At 37.3% G+C, this 17,165-nt stretch overlaps 1 protein-coding gene across 10 annotated transcripts in view; it reads right to left on the reverse strand.

Moving 5' to 3' along the window:
* DCUN1D2 (defective in cullin neddylation 1 domain containing 2) overlaps window positions 1-17,165 on the reverse strand; it is a 53,105-nt gene that overhangs the window by 24,111 nt on the left and 11,829 nt on the right. For 3 of the 10 annotated variants that reach the window (XM_049856240.1, XM_049856241.1, XM_049856242.1), the window contains exons 4-5: window positions 9,458-9,588; window positions 6,465-8,250 (exon numbers count right to left, since the gene is read on the reverse strand). In XM_049856240.1, coding sequence (XP_049712197.1) covers window positions 7,706-8,250; window positions 9,458-9,588 — 676 coding nt within the window. In that variant the 3' untranslated portion in view covers window positions 6,465-7,705. Of the gene's footprint in view, window positions 1-6,464; window positions 8,251-9,457; window positions 9,589-17,165 lie in introns of those variants that run through there. The other 7 variants (XM_049856248.1, XM_049856246.1, XM_049856247.1 and 4 more) reach the window with 5 other exon arrangements.

Below are 17,165 nucleotides of genomic sequence, written 5' to 3' on the forward strand. Positions count from 1 at the left end.
TCAATATCTACACCCCCAATGACAGGGCTCCAAAATACATAACACAAACTTTAATAGCGGAGACTTCAACACACCACTCTCGGTAAAGGGCAGAACATGTAGAAAGAAACTCAACAAAGATACAGAAGAGCTAAAGGCCACAATCAGCCCACTTGAACTCACAGACATATATAAAACACTCCACCCATCAGCTGCAAAGTACACATTCTTTTCCAAAGCACATGGAATGTTCTCCAGAATAGACAACACCTTAGGACACAAAGCAAACCTCAACAAAATCCAAAATGTTGAGATAACAAAAAGAGTCTTCTCTGATCACAATGCCATCAAAGAAGAAATTAACAACAGAAAGAGCAAGGGAAAAAAATCAATTATATGGAAACTAAATAACACCCTGTTTAAAAACCACTGGGTAATAAAAGAAATCAAAGATGGAATAAAAAAATTCTGAGAATCAAATGAGAACGAAAACACATCATACCCAAAGCTTGGGACACAGCAAAGGCAGTACTCAGAGGTCAATTTATATCAACAGATGCACATATCAAAAAAGAAAGGGACAAAATCAAAGCATTAGCTATCCAACTCAAACAAAGAGAGAGCAGCAAAAGAAGCCTACAGCCATCAGAAGAAAGGAAATAATAAAGATCAGAGCAGAAATAAATGAAATAGAGAATAGAAAAACAATAGAATCAACAAAATCAAAAGTTGGTTCTTTGAAAGGATCAACAAACCACTAGCCAAACTGACAAAAGAAAAACGGAAGAGGACGCAAATAACCCAAATAAGAAATGAAATGGGGGACATTACAACAGACCCAACTGAAATAAAAAGGATCATAACAGAGTATTATAAAAAACTATAATAAATTTGAAAACCTAGAGGAAATGGATAAATTTCTAGAAACACTATCCACCCAAGCTATCACGAATTGATGTCGAAAATCTGAACAGACCCATAACAAGAGAAGAGATTGAAAGGGTAATAAAAAAAACTCCAAACAAAAAAAAGCCCTGGCCCAGGTGGTTTCACTGGAGAATTCTACCAAACATTCAGAGAAGAGCTTACACCAGTACTCTAATTATTTCAGAATATAGAAAAGGAAGGGATACTTCCAAATTCATTCTATGAAGCCAGCATAATCCTGGTATCAAAACCAGGCAAAGGCACCACAAAAAAAGAAAATTACAGGCCAATATCTGTCATGAATATAGACACAAAGATTATCAACAAAATTCTAGCCAACAGAATGCAGCATCATATCAAAAAAAAAATACACCGAGACCATGTAGGATTTATACCAGGTGTGCAAGGATGGTTCAAAATTAGAAAAGCAATCAACGTAATCCACCACACAAAGAATCACATGATCATCTCAATCGACGCAGACATGGCATTTGACAAAGTCCAACACCTGTTCCTGATTAAAAAAAACTCTCAATAAAATAGATACAGAAGGGAAATTCTTCAACGTAATAAAGAGCATCTATACAAAACCAAGAGCCATCTCACGCCCACAAAAAAACAGAAAATAACAAATGTTGGAGAGGCTTTGGGGAGACTTGAACTCTTATGCACTGCTGGTAGGAATACAAAATGGTACAACCATTTTGGAAAACAACATGGTGCTTCCTTAGAAAGCTAGGAACAGAAACGCCATGTGATCCAGCAATCCTATTCCTAGGAATATATCCTAGAGAAATGAGAGCCGTCACACAAATAGATACATGCACACCCATGTTCACTGCAGCATTGTTCACAATAGCAAAAAGATGGAAGCAACTTAGATGTCCATCAACAGATGAATGCATAAACAAACTATGGTAGGTATACACAATGGTATACTATGCAACAATAAAGAACAATGATGTATCTGTGAAGCATCTCGCAACATGGATGAATGTGGAGGGTGTTATGCTGAGTGAAATAAGTCAATCACAAAAGGACAAATATCATATGAGACCACCGTTATAAAAACTCATGAAAAGGTTTACACACAAAAAGAAACAATCTTTGATGGTTAGGAGGGAGGGGAGGGGTGGAGGGTGGAAAAACACTAAAGAGACAACAGGTAAGTGGTAACTTCGGTGAAGGATCAGACAGTACACAATACTGGGGAAGCCAGGACAACTTGTCCAGGTTAAGGTCATAGGAGCTCCATGGACAAATCCAAAGTCCCTGAAGGACTGAATTACTGGGCTGAGGGCTGTGGGGACCATGGTCTCGGGGAACATCTAGCTCAACTGGCATAACATGGTTTATAAAGAAAATGTTCTACATTCTACTTTGGTGAGTAGTGTCTGGGGTCTTGAAAGCCCATGAGCAGCCATCTAAGATACTCCACTGGTCTCACCCCTTCGGGAGCAAGGGAAAATGAAGAAAACTAAAGACGCAAGGGAAATATTAGTCCAACGGACTAACAGACCACAACTACCATGGCCTCCACCAGTCTGAGTCCAGTACAACTAGATGGTGCCTGGTGACTACCACTGATAGCTCTGACGGGGATCATAATAGAGGGTTCCGGACAAAGCTGAGAAAAATGTAGAACAAAATTCTAACTCAAAAAGAAAGACCAGACTTGCTGGCCTGACAGAGACTGGAGAAACCCTGAGAGTATGGCCCCTGGACACCCTTCTAGCTCAGTAATGAAGTCACTCCTGAGGTTCACCTTTTATCCAAAGATTTGACAGACCCATAGGAAGAAACGAGACTAAAGGGGCACACCAGCCCAGGGGCAAGGACTAAAAGGTAGGAGGGTACAGGAAAGCTGGTAATAGGGAACCCAAGGTCTATAAGGGAGATCACTGACATGTCATGGGGTTGTTAACCAATGTTATAAAACAATATGTGTACTACCTGTTAAATGAGAAGCTAGTTTGTTCTGTAAACCTTCATCTAAAGTACAATAAATAAAAAAAAAAAGAAGAGGAGGATGTGGAATAAGTGCAGTCATTGCTGATGTCTGATGGATTGTGGCCAAAAGTAGAAGATACCAGAAAGACGTTACCAGTTACCTTCGAGAAGTTCTGACTCATGGTGACCCCACGTATATCAGAGAACTGTGCTCCACAGGGTTTTCAATGGCTGATTTTTTGAAAGTAAATTGCCAGGCCTTTCCTTGGAGGTGCCTCTGGTTGGTCTTGAACCTCCAACCTTTCTGTCAGCAGCTGAGTGCGTTAACCATATACACCACTCAGAGACTCCCAGAAGATGTTTACTTGTGTTTTATTGACTACATGAAGGTATTCAACTGGGGATCGTATTACAGATAACATTACAAAGAATGGGAATTCCAGAAACACTTAATTGTGTTCATGTGGAACCTGTACTCAGATCAAGAACAGAACAAGGGGGTACTGCATGGTTCCAAATTGGAAAAGGTGTGGGACAGGATTGTATCCTTTCATCTTACTTATTCAGTCCGTCTGTGGAACAAATTATCAGAGAAGCTGGACTATATGAAGAAGAACATAGCATCAGGACTGCAGGAAGATTCATTAACAATCTGCAATACGCAGATGACAAAACCTTGTTTGTTGAAAATGAAGATGAAGCGCTTACTGATAAAGGTCAAAGACCACAGACTTCAGATGTATGGATTACATCTGAACATGAAGAAAACAAAAATCTGCACACTGACCAATAAACAACACCATGATAAACGAAGAAAGTGAGGTTGCCAATGATTTTACTCTATTGGATCAATAATTAATGTCCATGGAAGCAGCAGTTGAGAAATCAAATGACATACTGCACTGCGCAAATATGCTGCCAAAGACCTCTCTGAAGTTTTAAAATGCAAAGATGTCACTTTGAGGACTTAGGTCCATCTGACCCAAGCCATGGTTGCTTGTCAATTGTCTCATATGCAGCTGAAAGCCAGACAATAAAAAAGGAAGACAGAAGAACTGAGGCATTTGAATTGTGGTGCTGATGAAGAGTACCTGAACATACCGTGGACTACCAGAAGAATGAACAAACCGATCTTAGAAAAAATACAACAAGAATGCTCCTCAAAAGCAAGGATGGAGAGACTTTGGCTTGCTTACTCTTGACATGTCATCAGGAAAGACCAATCACTAGAAAAGGACATCTTGTCTGGAAATCACAGCCTTGCCAATTTGACACATATTTTTGGGGGGATGCATTTCAATCCACGACACACTCATAGAACATAATGATTTTGGAAATGATTTTAAAGCTAAATTATCAGCCTACAGAATTTATGGAACTTGTGCGCTTGTACCTCAGAACCCATCTTATGAAACTCATTTAGAGCTCTGAGGGAAATAAATCCAAATGAGAGAAGAAAAGCAAACAGTACTAGAAGCCCATCTCCCTATTTTCTGTTCCCACTACTGATAGTGACAACTCCCCTCCCTGAGAGGAGCTCAGAGCTGGGACAAGAAGTCAGAAGGCAGAACTTCCACAGCTGCCAAAAGAATAAGTAACAGGTGGGCAGAGAGCATAATAATTATAAAATGTACATTTACCATAAGGACCACTTGTTTTAACCTCTGCTCTCTGTGCATGAAGCATCTTATGTAACCTCTTTACTACCTCGTACACAGAAATCCCTCAGTGGGAAATGATCTCATATTTATCAGTGCATATATTCAGGCCTTCAGAATATATCCTAGTCTCTGGTTCCTTTATGCTTGACTTTTTGAACTTCAAAACTTACAAGATTAAGTAAGTAAAACAATTTGAAGTAAATTGGTCCATAGCATCTTGACTGATGATTAAGAAAAAAAAAAAAAAGAGTTGCACTCTCAAGGGCTAAATATCACATCATCATGAAATCCAGCAAACTAGTCACACAAACAATTGAAGAGGCAGAACTTAAATGTTTGCGGAACACCTATGAGGAAATATGTGCGATAAAAAGAATTGTAAAAATAAATGTCTGCCCTCAAGGAGCCTAAAATCTATAGTTAATGTGCTTTACGGATACACTAAAACACAATGAAATGACTTACACAAAGGAAATTTACGTACATTTTTTATTTGTTCTCCTCCTAAATATCAACTTGCCAATTTCTCATGAGTTTACCTGGAAATAAACCCTACATAACACAGTATAATCATTTACTTCTTATACCTCCATGTGAACAAAGCTCATCTCTATGTCAATGTTAAGTGACAGGCAAGTTATTTAACCATTCTATGCTTCAGTTACTTAACTAAACACGAACTACAATGTTGTTTGGTTTGCCACCTTCTGGGGTGTCACAAGATCTAATAACATTTTATAGATTTTTTTTATTCTTCTTCAACAGAATTAAAATATAAAATACCACTTATAATTTAATATAAACCAGGGACTGGCAAACCAAGGCCTCTAACCGAATATGGTACAGCAGGTGATTTAGAAAGGTACCACAGAGCTGGCCTAAAACACGACCAAGTTCCTGGCACACCCCTAACCTCACCATCTGTCCCTCTTCCCTCTTTCGTAGGTTCTTCTCCTCTCTCGTTTGTCTTCTACACGTCTTCTAGTGTCTAGCCTATGTTTCATTTTCGCCTTCAACTGGCAGTCACCCAATCTTTGCTACAGTATTAGTAAACGATAGTTAAGTAAAAGAATGGAGGTATAATATTTAAAACTAAGAATCAGGAATGAGCTTGAAAGTGTAGCCAGGGTGGCTGGGTCTATGGAGTGCAGCTAGAGGGTTTTTGGTGGTAGGGAAGTATGAAAGCCAAGAGTCTACCTTGTCACGATGAAAACAAAGTTTACGGAAATATTATCTTCATGATAGCACTATACACTAGCCAATGTAATACTCAAAACAACCTTATGAAGTAGGTGCTATTTCACCAAAAGAAACTAATGAAAGATTAAATACCCTAACCAAAATTACACAATCTACTAATCTGCCAAGATTCAAATCCTGGTACTCTGGTTTACAGTCTGTGCCTTAAACACTGTGTAACACTATCCTTACCCAGGATACATTGCAGCAGCTTTCTGAAAGAACCAATAAAGTTTTTCTTGTCAAAACACAGGAGTAAAAAAGTCATAGCACATCACTTTTAGATGGCTTCTAACCTTGATATGGAGCCCTGGCAGTGCAGTGGTTAAGAGCTCGATTGCTAACCAAAAGGTTGGCAGTTTGAATTCACCAGCTGCTCCTTGGAAACCCTATAGGAGTCTCCTACTCTGTCCTATACGGTCTCTAGGAGTCGGAACTGACTCAATGGCAACAGGTTTGGTTTTGGAACCTTGATAAAACCAGATGAATAAACACTACATGAGAAAATCACTCTTCTTTTCATGTCAATGATTGTTGTGTTTTTAAAATTTAGATAAAAGCTACCTGTACTGAAATATAGCTATGAATGTTTAAGGAAGTTTTAAAATTGTACCTTTTTTTCTTTTTTGCTAAAAAATATATATATGCATATATATATATATATTTTTTTTTAGCAAAAATATATATTGAAACAAATAAAATGATACATACAGATAAAATGGCAGGATATAGGTATAATAGAGGTAGAATGAGAAAATACCTTTTGGTCCAGCGACAGGATAAAAGATGTATACTAGGATGTTCTGAGAACATCAACACAGCTGGACGAACAGGCTAGAAAGGTAGAGGAAAAGTCCACAGAAGGAAAGCAGTACCAAGACAAGCACAGAGGACTCCAGGACCCTATGTGTCGGGCCTTCTCATAAACAAAAAATAAGCCCTGAAGCGTGATGGATGATGCCAGGAAAGACCCGATTCTTACTTTTAATTATTAGAGTTTTTGCTAAAAGTGTTTAAATGGACAATAATATTGAATAATCTGATACTGTGTTGATGCTAGTACCCCCCAATCTCTCATTCTCTAGGAAACTTTGACCTGTATGTAAGGTAGCCCACCAGGGAGGCAGTATAATATATAGAGAAGTAGGGGGAGGGGGTGGGTGAGTGAGTAGAGGTATCTAACATATTACAGGATATGATAAGAGATTCTGAGTTAGACAGCTCTATGGTCACAGATTCAAAATCCTGCCATCACATCCTAGATGCATGCCTTGGATAAGCCATCTAATACCTCAGCTTTCTTATTTATCGAATGGGGATAAGGTTGCATGTGGATTAGATGACAACTGCTAATGAAGGCACTAGGCTGTTACATAACAGACACTTAATATATGCCGGTTTCCATCCTTCTTTCCCAGTAACAAGGTAAAAGATAAAAGCAACCACCTATGAAGAACAAATAACCAGACTGAGTGTCACAAGGCTAGAGCTTGACACCTAAGTGGCAGAGATAACATGGAGGGACCAGGATATCCAAGAGCTGAGGTAGGAAAGTCGGGGTGAGATGTTATTATCCTGCTTTAATTTTATCCCTCACTAAGTGTCACCATAAGAATTGTTGTTATTTTTTTTCCAATTTACTAAGCATTTTAATTTTCACAAAAATAAACGCTCATAAATCCCAACTATTTACTTGCAATAAAAAAATTGGAATTATCTGAAAACCTCAGTTTAACAAGGGCTCTGTTACCAATGCTTGAGAGTCTTCTTTAGAGTTATTACTAACGCTGTCTTCATAGTTTTTCAATAAGCAATTGGCAAGGGTCTTTTCAAGGCGACACACTTAACACTCCTGATAGGAAGTATGTGGCTGGCAAGTTACAGAAAGTCTACAGATAGGTCAGGAATGTTTGTGCCAGAATAGTTGAGTGTTCTCTCTCTTCCCTAAATCAGTTTAGCAGAAGTTGGTCTCGAAAAGGGGGAGAAAAGTCCAAAGAAAAATGAACACGCCAGCCTGATGCCTGCTTTTTCTTTTCATTACTTATGTTTAGTGGTCTAAGCAGTGTTGCTAGTGCACTGTATACCTTGTTCTGAAAACCAGGTCCTTTAGTGATGTCAAGCCAAATGAGGAAGCAATCATTTTCTTCAGAAACAAATGTGTTGGAATCATCTCTTCTCTTGTGGGAAGGGGGAGAGGGTCCCACAAAATTTTGCTGCTTTGACTCTTGAAAACATGAGGAATTTGCAAAACCCTTTGAATTTTTGAAAATGCTAGTTGCTGTACCTTTATACAATTCACATGCCTCTATTTTGCTCACCCGCTTTTCTTGATTAGGAAAAAAAATACCTCCATATTTTCCCAATTGTTCTCCCACAGGAATCGACCATACTTCCACCTTCTGAAGTTTTAAGTGGATCCAGTCAAGTAATTTCCTTAATGTAATCCTCCTGGTGGGAAGGCTTTTGTAAGCTCCTGAGATGTCAAATGCATGATCTGTAAGGTGGCATGCAGGGCAAAAAAAGCTGTTTCACATGACGGACCAGCCTACAGGAAAAGGGAACTCTGACAACAGACTCATCACAGTCAATTCACCAACATCAGAAAACAAAAAAACCCAGGACACTGGGGAAAAACAAATAGAAGAAGAAAATAACCCTTGCCACAGGAACCAGAAAATAGTGTTTAAATAAAGAAAAGTGCCTGTCTGTGCTAATGTAAGACATTAAGAGTTTACTCCCTCAAATCTGCATTTGACTTTGATCTGTTGATAAAAAGAATGAAAGGAAAATGATGTTAGACAGAGGGGGAAGAAAGAATGTTTATTGTACCTAACGCCTATTACATGCAGGAGTGAAATCAGTATTAAAAACTAAATGTTTTTCATAGATTTTTCCACTCTGGATATTTCAAGTCCCTTCTGATTTCCTACTTAATCTGTGGTCATCTCAAAATATTGCTCCTCTTCAAAATACAATTTCTAATGTACTCATTTAATCCCTATTTAAAAGACCATATAAATCCCCCCTCCAAATTCATAAGAGATTTTACTGCACATATAAAGGGCTGTTACATTAGACAACAAAGTATAGGTCAATATGGACTGATTAAGAAAAAGATAAACCAGGAATAAACTATTTACTTAGGTGTAAAATAAAAAAACAAAATAAAACTCTTAAAGAAACTAAAAACTCCAATTGAAATTTAAGTTAAAAATTTCCTAAATGTACAGTGTACAGTAAAGCGAAAGTTATATTATAGCAAAGGCATAGAACTTTAGAACTGGTTTCAAAGAAGGTAACTTTAAATCTCCAGACCAGGTCTGGACTAATGTTATCTGGCTAATCTTAACGGTAACATAGACAAAATCACAAACCTGGCTAAGTGCAAACACCATATATGAAGGAAAACAAGGTTGTTAATTGCTGACTTCCCTAGCTCAAGGAGATATCAACGAGAGAATATAGAGAATTTTCAAATTAATTTACATTTTAAAATCTAAATATTTATGCTTAGAAGTTGTGGTTTTCAAGCATATGGCTACTACAAACTAGTCTGTCTATCCAGAGAGCAAGTAAACTATCAGTGGAAAGAAAAGCCAAAAGAAAGGTAATAACATAGCTGGCAGTACTGAAATTATGCTGATTGTGTCTCATACTCTCATTAAGATTTGGCATATTACATATTTGGATTTTATACTCACCCAACCCTTTCTGCCCAGGGTTCTTAGCAAAGGTAAAGGTAAACTGATAAAAATCTTTAAACTTCACTGTGTCCTTAAGCTCTTGTTCCAATCTTGGCAAAAGAGCTTTTAGCTTTTCTGTGCTATCACACCTGTTACAAGAAAGACAGTTATTTGTTACTTTTGGCAGACAAACAGACATGTCTTCCCAGATCTATTTTCCCTTCTTCCATTAAGAATTTTAGCTGAGCACAAGGCACCACAGCTGGAGACTACATCTCCCAGCTTCTCTAGAAACTTGGTGTGGCCTAAGGCTACGTTCTCAGTAAGAGTGGAAATTACCGTGGGTTCTCTCTTGCTTAAAAGGAATTCAAAGCGCTCCTAACACTGACTGGAGTGATAGCTGCACAGTACTGTGAACATACTAAAAACCACTGAATTGTATACTTTAAATGGGTGAATTGTATGGTATGTGAATTTCAGCTCAATGAAGTCATTAAAAAAAACACGAAATCACCTGCTCTACCCTTCTACAAGTTGGAGTTAACTGCAGCTTTAACCATGTGGAAGAATACAATGCCTTGAGGACAAGTGAGTAACATGATGGAAAGACCTCATTTTCTCAATGATCTCATAAAACTAAGCCACGCTCCCGGTGTGGCCTGCTGCCTACCTGGTGTGGCCTGCTGCCTACCTCTGCACTATTATGGAAAAGAAAAACAAACTTCCAGCTTATTAAAGCTACTGCATTTTGGGGTCTCTTCCTTACAGCTTGTATCTGAATACGGTCGTCATCGTTAGATGCTATGGATTCAGCCTCAGATTCATGGCAACATCATGCTATTTAAAATATTAAAGTATTATAAAACACAGCTCTATTGTTTTAAAATTGGATTTCCTTCCAAAAAGTCAATACTCTAAGATATGTAACAGCAGAAATCCAGATTAGTGATATATAAAACTTGTCTTCATTTCAACCATACATCAAGAGAATAAATGCAATACTTAACTTACTCAAAGCTACTTGTCCAGCAGCTTCACCCAAATAGAGCAGAATTAAGAAATTTGGATAAAGCCTTTTGGAAAGCATGCATGAAAATGTACGATATGTATATACAGAAAAGCACAAATGCACAACTTAAAGTCCCCACTCACATCAAGAAACAGAACGTAACCGGCAGACGGTGCCTACGTGCCCCCTCTTTTCCAATCACAATCCCGTCTCCACCACATGGAGGAGTTTGACTAATTCAATTTCATGGTAACCACTTACTTGTTGTTCTTTATATTTTTATCACCTAAATAAGCATTCCTAATAGTATTTTAGTTTTCCCTAACTATGAACTGTACATACATGGAAACTCAGTTTGTATTACTCTGCCCTTTTTTTTTTCCTGTATTGTGTTTGGTATGTACGGCTGTAGCTGGTTCCTTTTCACTGCCATACAGAATTCCATTATACTCACGCTTTATTTACCATGTGTATATTCCAGTGATGATATTTTGGCTGTCACTAGATTTTGGTTACAAATAATGTTGCTAAAAATGTTTCTGCACACATATCCTGGTGCACATGTGAATGCATTTATGTTAGAGTGGAATTTTGGGGTCACAGAGAATGTGTACCTTCAATTTTATAAGTGATGTGAAAAGAGTTTTCCAAAGTGACTGTACCACTTTACATGCCCACCAGCTACTTAAGTCAGAGTTCTTGTCGCCCCACATTTTCACTAATACTTGCTATTATTTCTTATTTTAACCATTCTAGAGACTTTGTTTTATTGTGGGATGCATTTCATCGTGGTTTTAATTTGCACTTCCCTGACGAGTAAGGTTGAGCACCTTCTTAGATTTTCACTGGCCATTGGATATTCTCTTTTGTTAAGTGCTTGCCAACTTTTCAATTAGGTTGTCTTTTTCTTGTTGTTTTGTAGGAATTCTTTACATATTAGTGATACATGCCCTTTGTCAGTTATACGTTTTTAAAGTACTTTCACTCAGGATGTGGGCTGCCTTTTCACTTTCTTGATGGTGTTTTAGATGATAAAAAGTTCTCATTTCTGTATAGTACACTCTATAAAATCTGCAGTCTTTAAAAATTTTTTTTGGTGACATGTTTTAAAGCTCTCCCTACTGCAAGGTCACAAAGATATTCTCCTATGTTTTCTTCTAGAGATTTTTTTGTTTTAGCCTTTCACATTAAGATCTATAATCTACCTAGAACTGATGTACGGTGTGAAGTAGAAATCAAGGTTAATTTTTTCCTCAAAAAGCCAAAAACCCATTGCCATCAAGTCAATTCCGACTTGTAGCGACCCTATAGGACAGAGGACAACTGCCCCATAGGGTTTCTAAGGCTGCAATCCTTATGGAAGCAGACTGTCACGTCTTTTTCCCACAGAGCAGGTAGTGGGTTTGAACTGCCAACCTTTTGGTTAGCAGCCGAGCATTTAACCACTGTACCACCAGGGCTCTTTTTTTTTTTTCCCTTAGGATTAGCCAATTCTCCCAGGAACATTTATAGAAAAGATGTCCTTTCTCCACTTCTCTAAAGGGCTACTTTTTTCATAAATCAAATATATGCAGATTTGTTTCAGGGCTCTCCATCAGTTCCACTGGTCTATTTATCCATTACTGTATGCAATACCAAAACCAAAAAAACCAACCCTATGCTGTCAAGTCAATTCTGACTCATAGCAACCCTACAGAACGGAGAAGACCTGCCCCACAGGGTTTCCAACAAGTGGCTGGTAGATTTGAACCACCAATCTTTTGGTTAGCAGCCAAGCTCTTAACCACCAGGCAGTCTTAATTACCAAAGGTTTAAAAGTTCAGATTATCTGGTAGAACAAATCTTCCTACTTGTTCTTTTTTCTTCAAGCATTTTTTGCTATTCTTAGCTGTGCATTTTCACATAGATTTCAATTCAGCCTGTCAAATTACATACATAAATCCACTACCTATTAGGATTTTGACTGAAAGTGCAATAAAGGTATACACAAATTTAGGAAGAAAATACTAAGTCTTAAAATGAATGAGGTATATTTCTCCATTTATTCGGGTCTTCTTCCCTCTCAATGAGTTACTGTTTTCTGTATGGAGATATCACACATTTTTAATTCTGCTTATCCTAGCTATTTTGTATTTTTGATACTACTTAAGATAATACATATTTCAAAAATTCATTGTGCTTTGTTGCTAGTATTCTGAAATATAATAGTTTTTTTTTCAATCCTGCAGTCTGGCTAAACTCACTTACTGATTCAAATATTTTATCTGTAGATTGTACTAGCTAAGACTTCTGGTCAATGTTGAGTAGAAGCAGGCATTCAGGTTTTGTTCTATCCCAAAGGGAAAGTATTTATTTAAGTGTTTTATAATGCCAATAAGTATATTTGCTGTAGGTTCCTTTTTTTTTTTTTTTTGGTCAAATTAAAGACAATCCCTTTTATTCTTCATTTCCTATGAATTCTTCTTCTTCTTCTTCTTTTTTTAATATATGAATGGGTATTGAATTTTATCAAACCTATTTTATTCATTAATTGAGATCAATTTTTTTTCACTTTTCTCTCGTTAATGTGGTAAATTAAATTGATTTTGTAAAGCTAAACTAATCTTGCATTAGTGAACTGTTAACAAACTTTAGCATGATATATTATTCTAGTTTTCTGGGCTGGAATTAGTTTGCTAATAATTTGTTCAGCATTTTTGTATCTTATGATTCTTATAACTGACAGTGGTCTATAATTTTCCATCCTGAATATGTCTTCCCTACATTTGTTATCAACAATGTGGTGGCTTCAAAATTAATTGGGGAATTTTTTTTCTTTGTTATTTTCTGAAAAAGTCTATGTAAAACAAAGTGCTTTGTTGTTGTTAAAAGTTTGATAGGATATGCCAGTGAAGCCATCCAAGACAGGAGTTTTCTCTGTGAAATTTTAAATTATAGGTACAGTTTCCTTAAAAATTACAGAACTATTAAGGTTTTCTATTTCTTCATCTGTCAGTTTGATAAGTTTTTTTTTTTTTTTTTTTTAAAGAATTTCTCTGTGAGTGGCCATCTAAGATGCATCAATTGGTCCCAACCCATCTGGAGCAAAGAAGAATGAAGAACACCAAAGACACAGGAAAATATTAGCCCAAGAGACAAAAGGGCCATGTAAACCATAGACTCCATCAGCCTGAGGCCAGAAGAACTAGATGGTGCCTAGCTATAACCAATGACTGCCCTGACAGGGAACACAACAGAGAGTCCCTGACAGAGCAGGAGAAAAGTGTGCTACAGAACTCAAATTAATATAAAAAGACGGGACTTATAATGGTCTGAGACTAGAGGAACCCCAGAAGACACGGCCCCCGGACTCTCTGTTAACCCAGAACTAAAACCATTCCCAAAGTCAGCTCTTCAGACAACAACTAGACTGGACTATGAAACATAAAATACTCGTGAAGAGTGTGCTTCGTAATTCAAGTAGATACACAAGACTAAATGGGCAGCTCCTGTCCGGAGGCGGGATAAGAAGGCAGAAAGGGATGGGAGCTGGTTGAATGGACATGAGAAGCCCAGGGTAGAAAGGGGGAGTGTGCTGTCACATTACAGTGACTGCAACTAGGGTCACATAACAATATGCGTGTGAATTTTTGTATGCGAAATTAACTTGAGCTGTGAACTTTCACCTAAAGCACAATAAATTAAAAAAAAAAAGAATTTCTCTATTTCATGTAGGCTGTCAAATTTATTGGTATGAAGTTGTCAATAATTGGGTAGCATATGCCCTTCTACTTTTCTCATCTGTTTCAAGACTGCCAGTTTTTATTGTTTCTAGTTTTGCTGTGTCATTTTTTTAAATCACGTGTTGTTCTCTGACAATTTTTTAATCTCATGACCAAAGTGAGCAAGGTTATTTTAAAGTAAAAACACTTTATTATATGGAGCCCTAGTGAGCTCGTTTCTATTGCATGTGTGTGTTTCTCTGTGGCTCTTTTTAATATAACTCTAATCTTCTCATATGTCTATTTATTTCTGATTTTGTGCTGGACATTGCATTTAAAGAACTGTTTGTAGAAATAACGTAGGGTAATATCTTTTCCAAATAGCATTTTTTTCTTATATGCAAGCCCACAAACAGTATTTTTATTTACTTTTGCCAGGCACCTGTAGTATTCACAATCTGAAATTACCTTATTCCAATTTCAGGGATTGATATTTTCTAGGTAACCCATATGATTTGAGCTGGAAGTGTTCCTGTAAGGACTTGCAGTTCACCCTTACTCCTAGACAGGTCTTCAGATTTCAAACTTCAGTGTGAGGAAGTTATCCAGGCCTCCACTGTTGCAGGCCCTGGTCTCCAATTTTTGTCCCTCTTATGGATTAAGTTCTGTATCTCAAAAATATGTGTTGTAAATTCTTACCTCTATGCCTGTGATGATAATCCCATTTGGGAATGGGTTGTCTTTGTTATATTAATGCGGCAGGATTAGTGTAGGGTGTATCTCGAGTCAATCTCTTTTGAGATATAAAAGAAATAAATGAGCAGAGCAGAGATAAGGGAAGAGAGATGCCAAGCCACACGAAGACTGCCCAGGAGCAGAAGCTTAAAGAGACAAGGACCTTCCTCTAGAGCCAAAAGAAAAAGAAAGCATTCGCCTAGAACCAGAACCCTAAATTCATACTTCCAGCCTCCTAAACTAAATTTTTGTTTGTTAAAGTCACTCCATTGTGGTATTTCTGTTATAGCAGCACTATATGACTAAGACAGTCCCCATCCCCTGGTCTCCAATTTTTATTCCTCTTCCCACAAAAGGGTATCAAAAGAATGGGCAGATACCCTCAGAGCAAAAGCAGACCCAAATGTTGGGTTCACCTCTTTGGAGCTCTAGTTCACAATTCGTCACTACCTTGTCAGTTCTCTAATGCCTTTTAGCAGATTAACTTAATACGTGTCCAGTTTCCTAGTTGTTGTCTGTGGACCAGCACATTGGTCCAAATTACCTGGTCCACCATTTCTAGCCACCAAGCACAGAAATTTTACTCAGCTTATGTAAGAACTTTCAAGCCCTTAATGAAAGGGTATAGGATTAACTGTTAAAGGCAGGTAATCTAATCACAGTCAAAAGAGTACACAGCCAGGAAAAAGTATGAAAAATTAACAGAGCAAACATACAAGTTAAAGTATTTTTTCAAGCTTAGTGCTATTTAGATTAGAACACAGCCCTTTATATCTCTAAGAACACTGACATTGTCATCACAGTACAGTAAAACATTAATAATACTTCAACTTAGTATAGCACTTTCATATTTACAAAATTCACCTTTACTGCTCTGTAAGATGTGGAGAGTAGAATTACTATCCCATCAAAAACTGCAGTCTGAAATTACACTCTCCATATTTATACAAAAAAAAGAGGGTATGAAATTACCTAATACATTTTTAGAAGATGTATACTCAAAATCTTTAAAGCACTGTTAAGTTATGGCACTTCATAAGATAATAGCCATGAACTTAAAAAATTCTCTTACATATTTTTAGACAATATATAAGAAATGCCAGTAAGTGTTGTCATAATAAGCACTAATTTCCAAAATTTCTCATTTATGAGAGATTTTAATAGATAGGATAATGTACAGTACAATACCAATGGGACTCTAATAGGTGTTATCCATTCTAAACTTTTTATTCTAAAACTAGGATTCACCTAGGCTTTCTTAAGTACAAGGAACATGAAGAAATATGCTAAATGTTACATCATTACTATAATATCTTTGATTTTATACAACCACTGGGAATGTGGGAAGATATTAAAAATAAAAAATGTCTTGTAGAATTTATCATCTAAATAGATAACACATATATAACAGATTCATCACTTTACTAGAAAAAAGACAAATGCCGTATTTTTTTCTCTTTCCATGGTTGTTGTTAAGTGTATGTTTTAAAAACATGTTTATATTAAGGTCTTTAAGCTCCCTTCAGCAGCTAAGAACAAGCTATTTAAGTTGTTAATACTGAAAAATCAGAATATCAGAAACAGTTCAATTAGCTTAATGACTGAGTTATATAACGTGCCTTCATTTACTTCTAAGACACCTGACAAATGAGAAACATCTTAAGTTATCAGTGAAGCTTTTATCTCACCCCTATTTAAAAAACAGAGAAGTGTATAACACAGTCCATAAAGTCAGTGCTCTACATCCTACTTCGGTCAGTAGTAACTAGGGTCTTAAAAGCTTGCACACAGTCACCTAAGACATAACTATTAGTCTCTTCCCATCTGGAGCAAAAACAAGTGAAGAAAAACAAGGACCCAAGGAAACAATTAGTCCAAAGGACTAATGGACCACATGAACCACAACCTTCACTAGCCTGAGACCAGAAGAACTAGATGGTCCCCGGCTACCACTACCAACAGCTCGAACCAGGATAAAAACAGAAGGTCCTGGACAGAGTGGGAGAAAAATGTACAGCTAAATTCAAATGCATAAAAAAGACCAGACTTACTGGTGTGATAGAGGTTGGTGGAAACCCCGAGACTATGGCCCTTAGACACCCTTCAAACTTGAAACTGAAACCACTCCTGGAGATCACCTTTCAGTCAAATAATAGACAGGCCTACAAAGCGAACAATAACACCATGACGAATGTGCTCCCCAGAAAAATCAACCATACAACACCAAAAGGGCTATAATTGCCCAAAAGCAAAGTTCAGAAGGCAGGAAGGGCCAGAAAAG

The sequence above is a fragment of the Elephas maximus genome, chromosome 17 (genome assembly GCF_024166365.1).
Source record: "Elephas maximus indicus isolate mEleMax1 chromosome 17, mEleMax1 primary haplotype, whole genome shotgun sequence".
NCBI lineage: Eukaryota > Metazoa > Chordata > Mammalia > Proboscidea > Elephantidae > Elephas > Elephas maximus.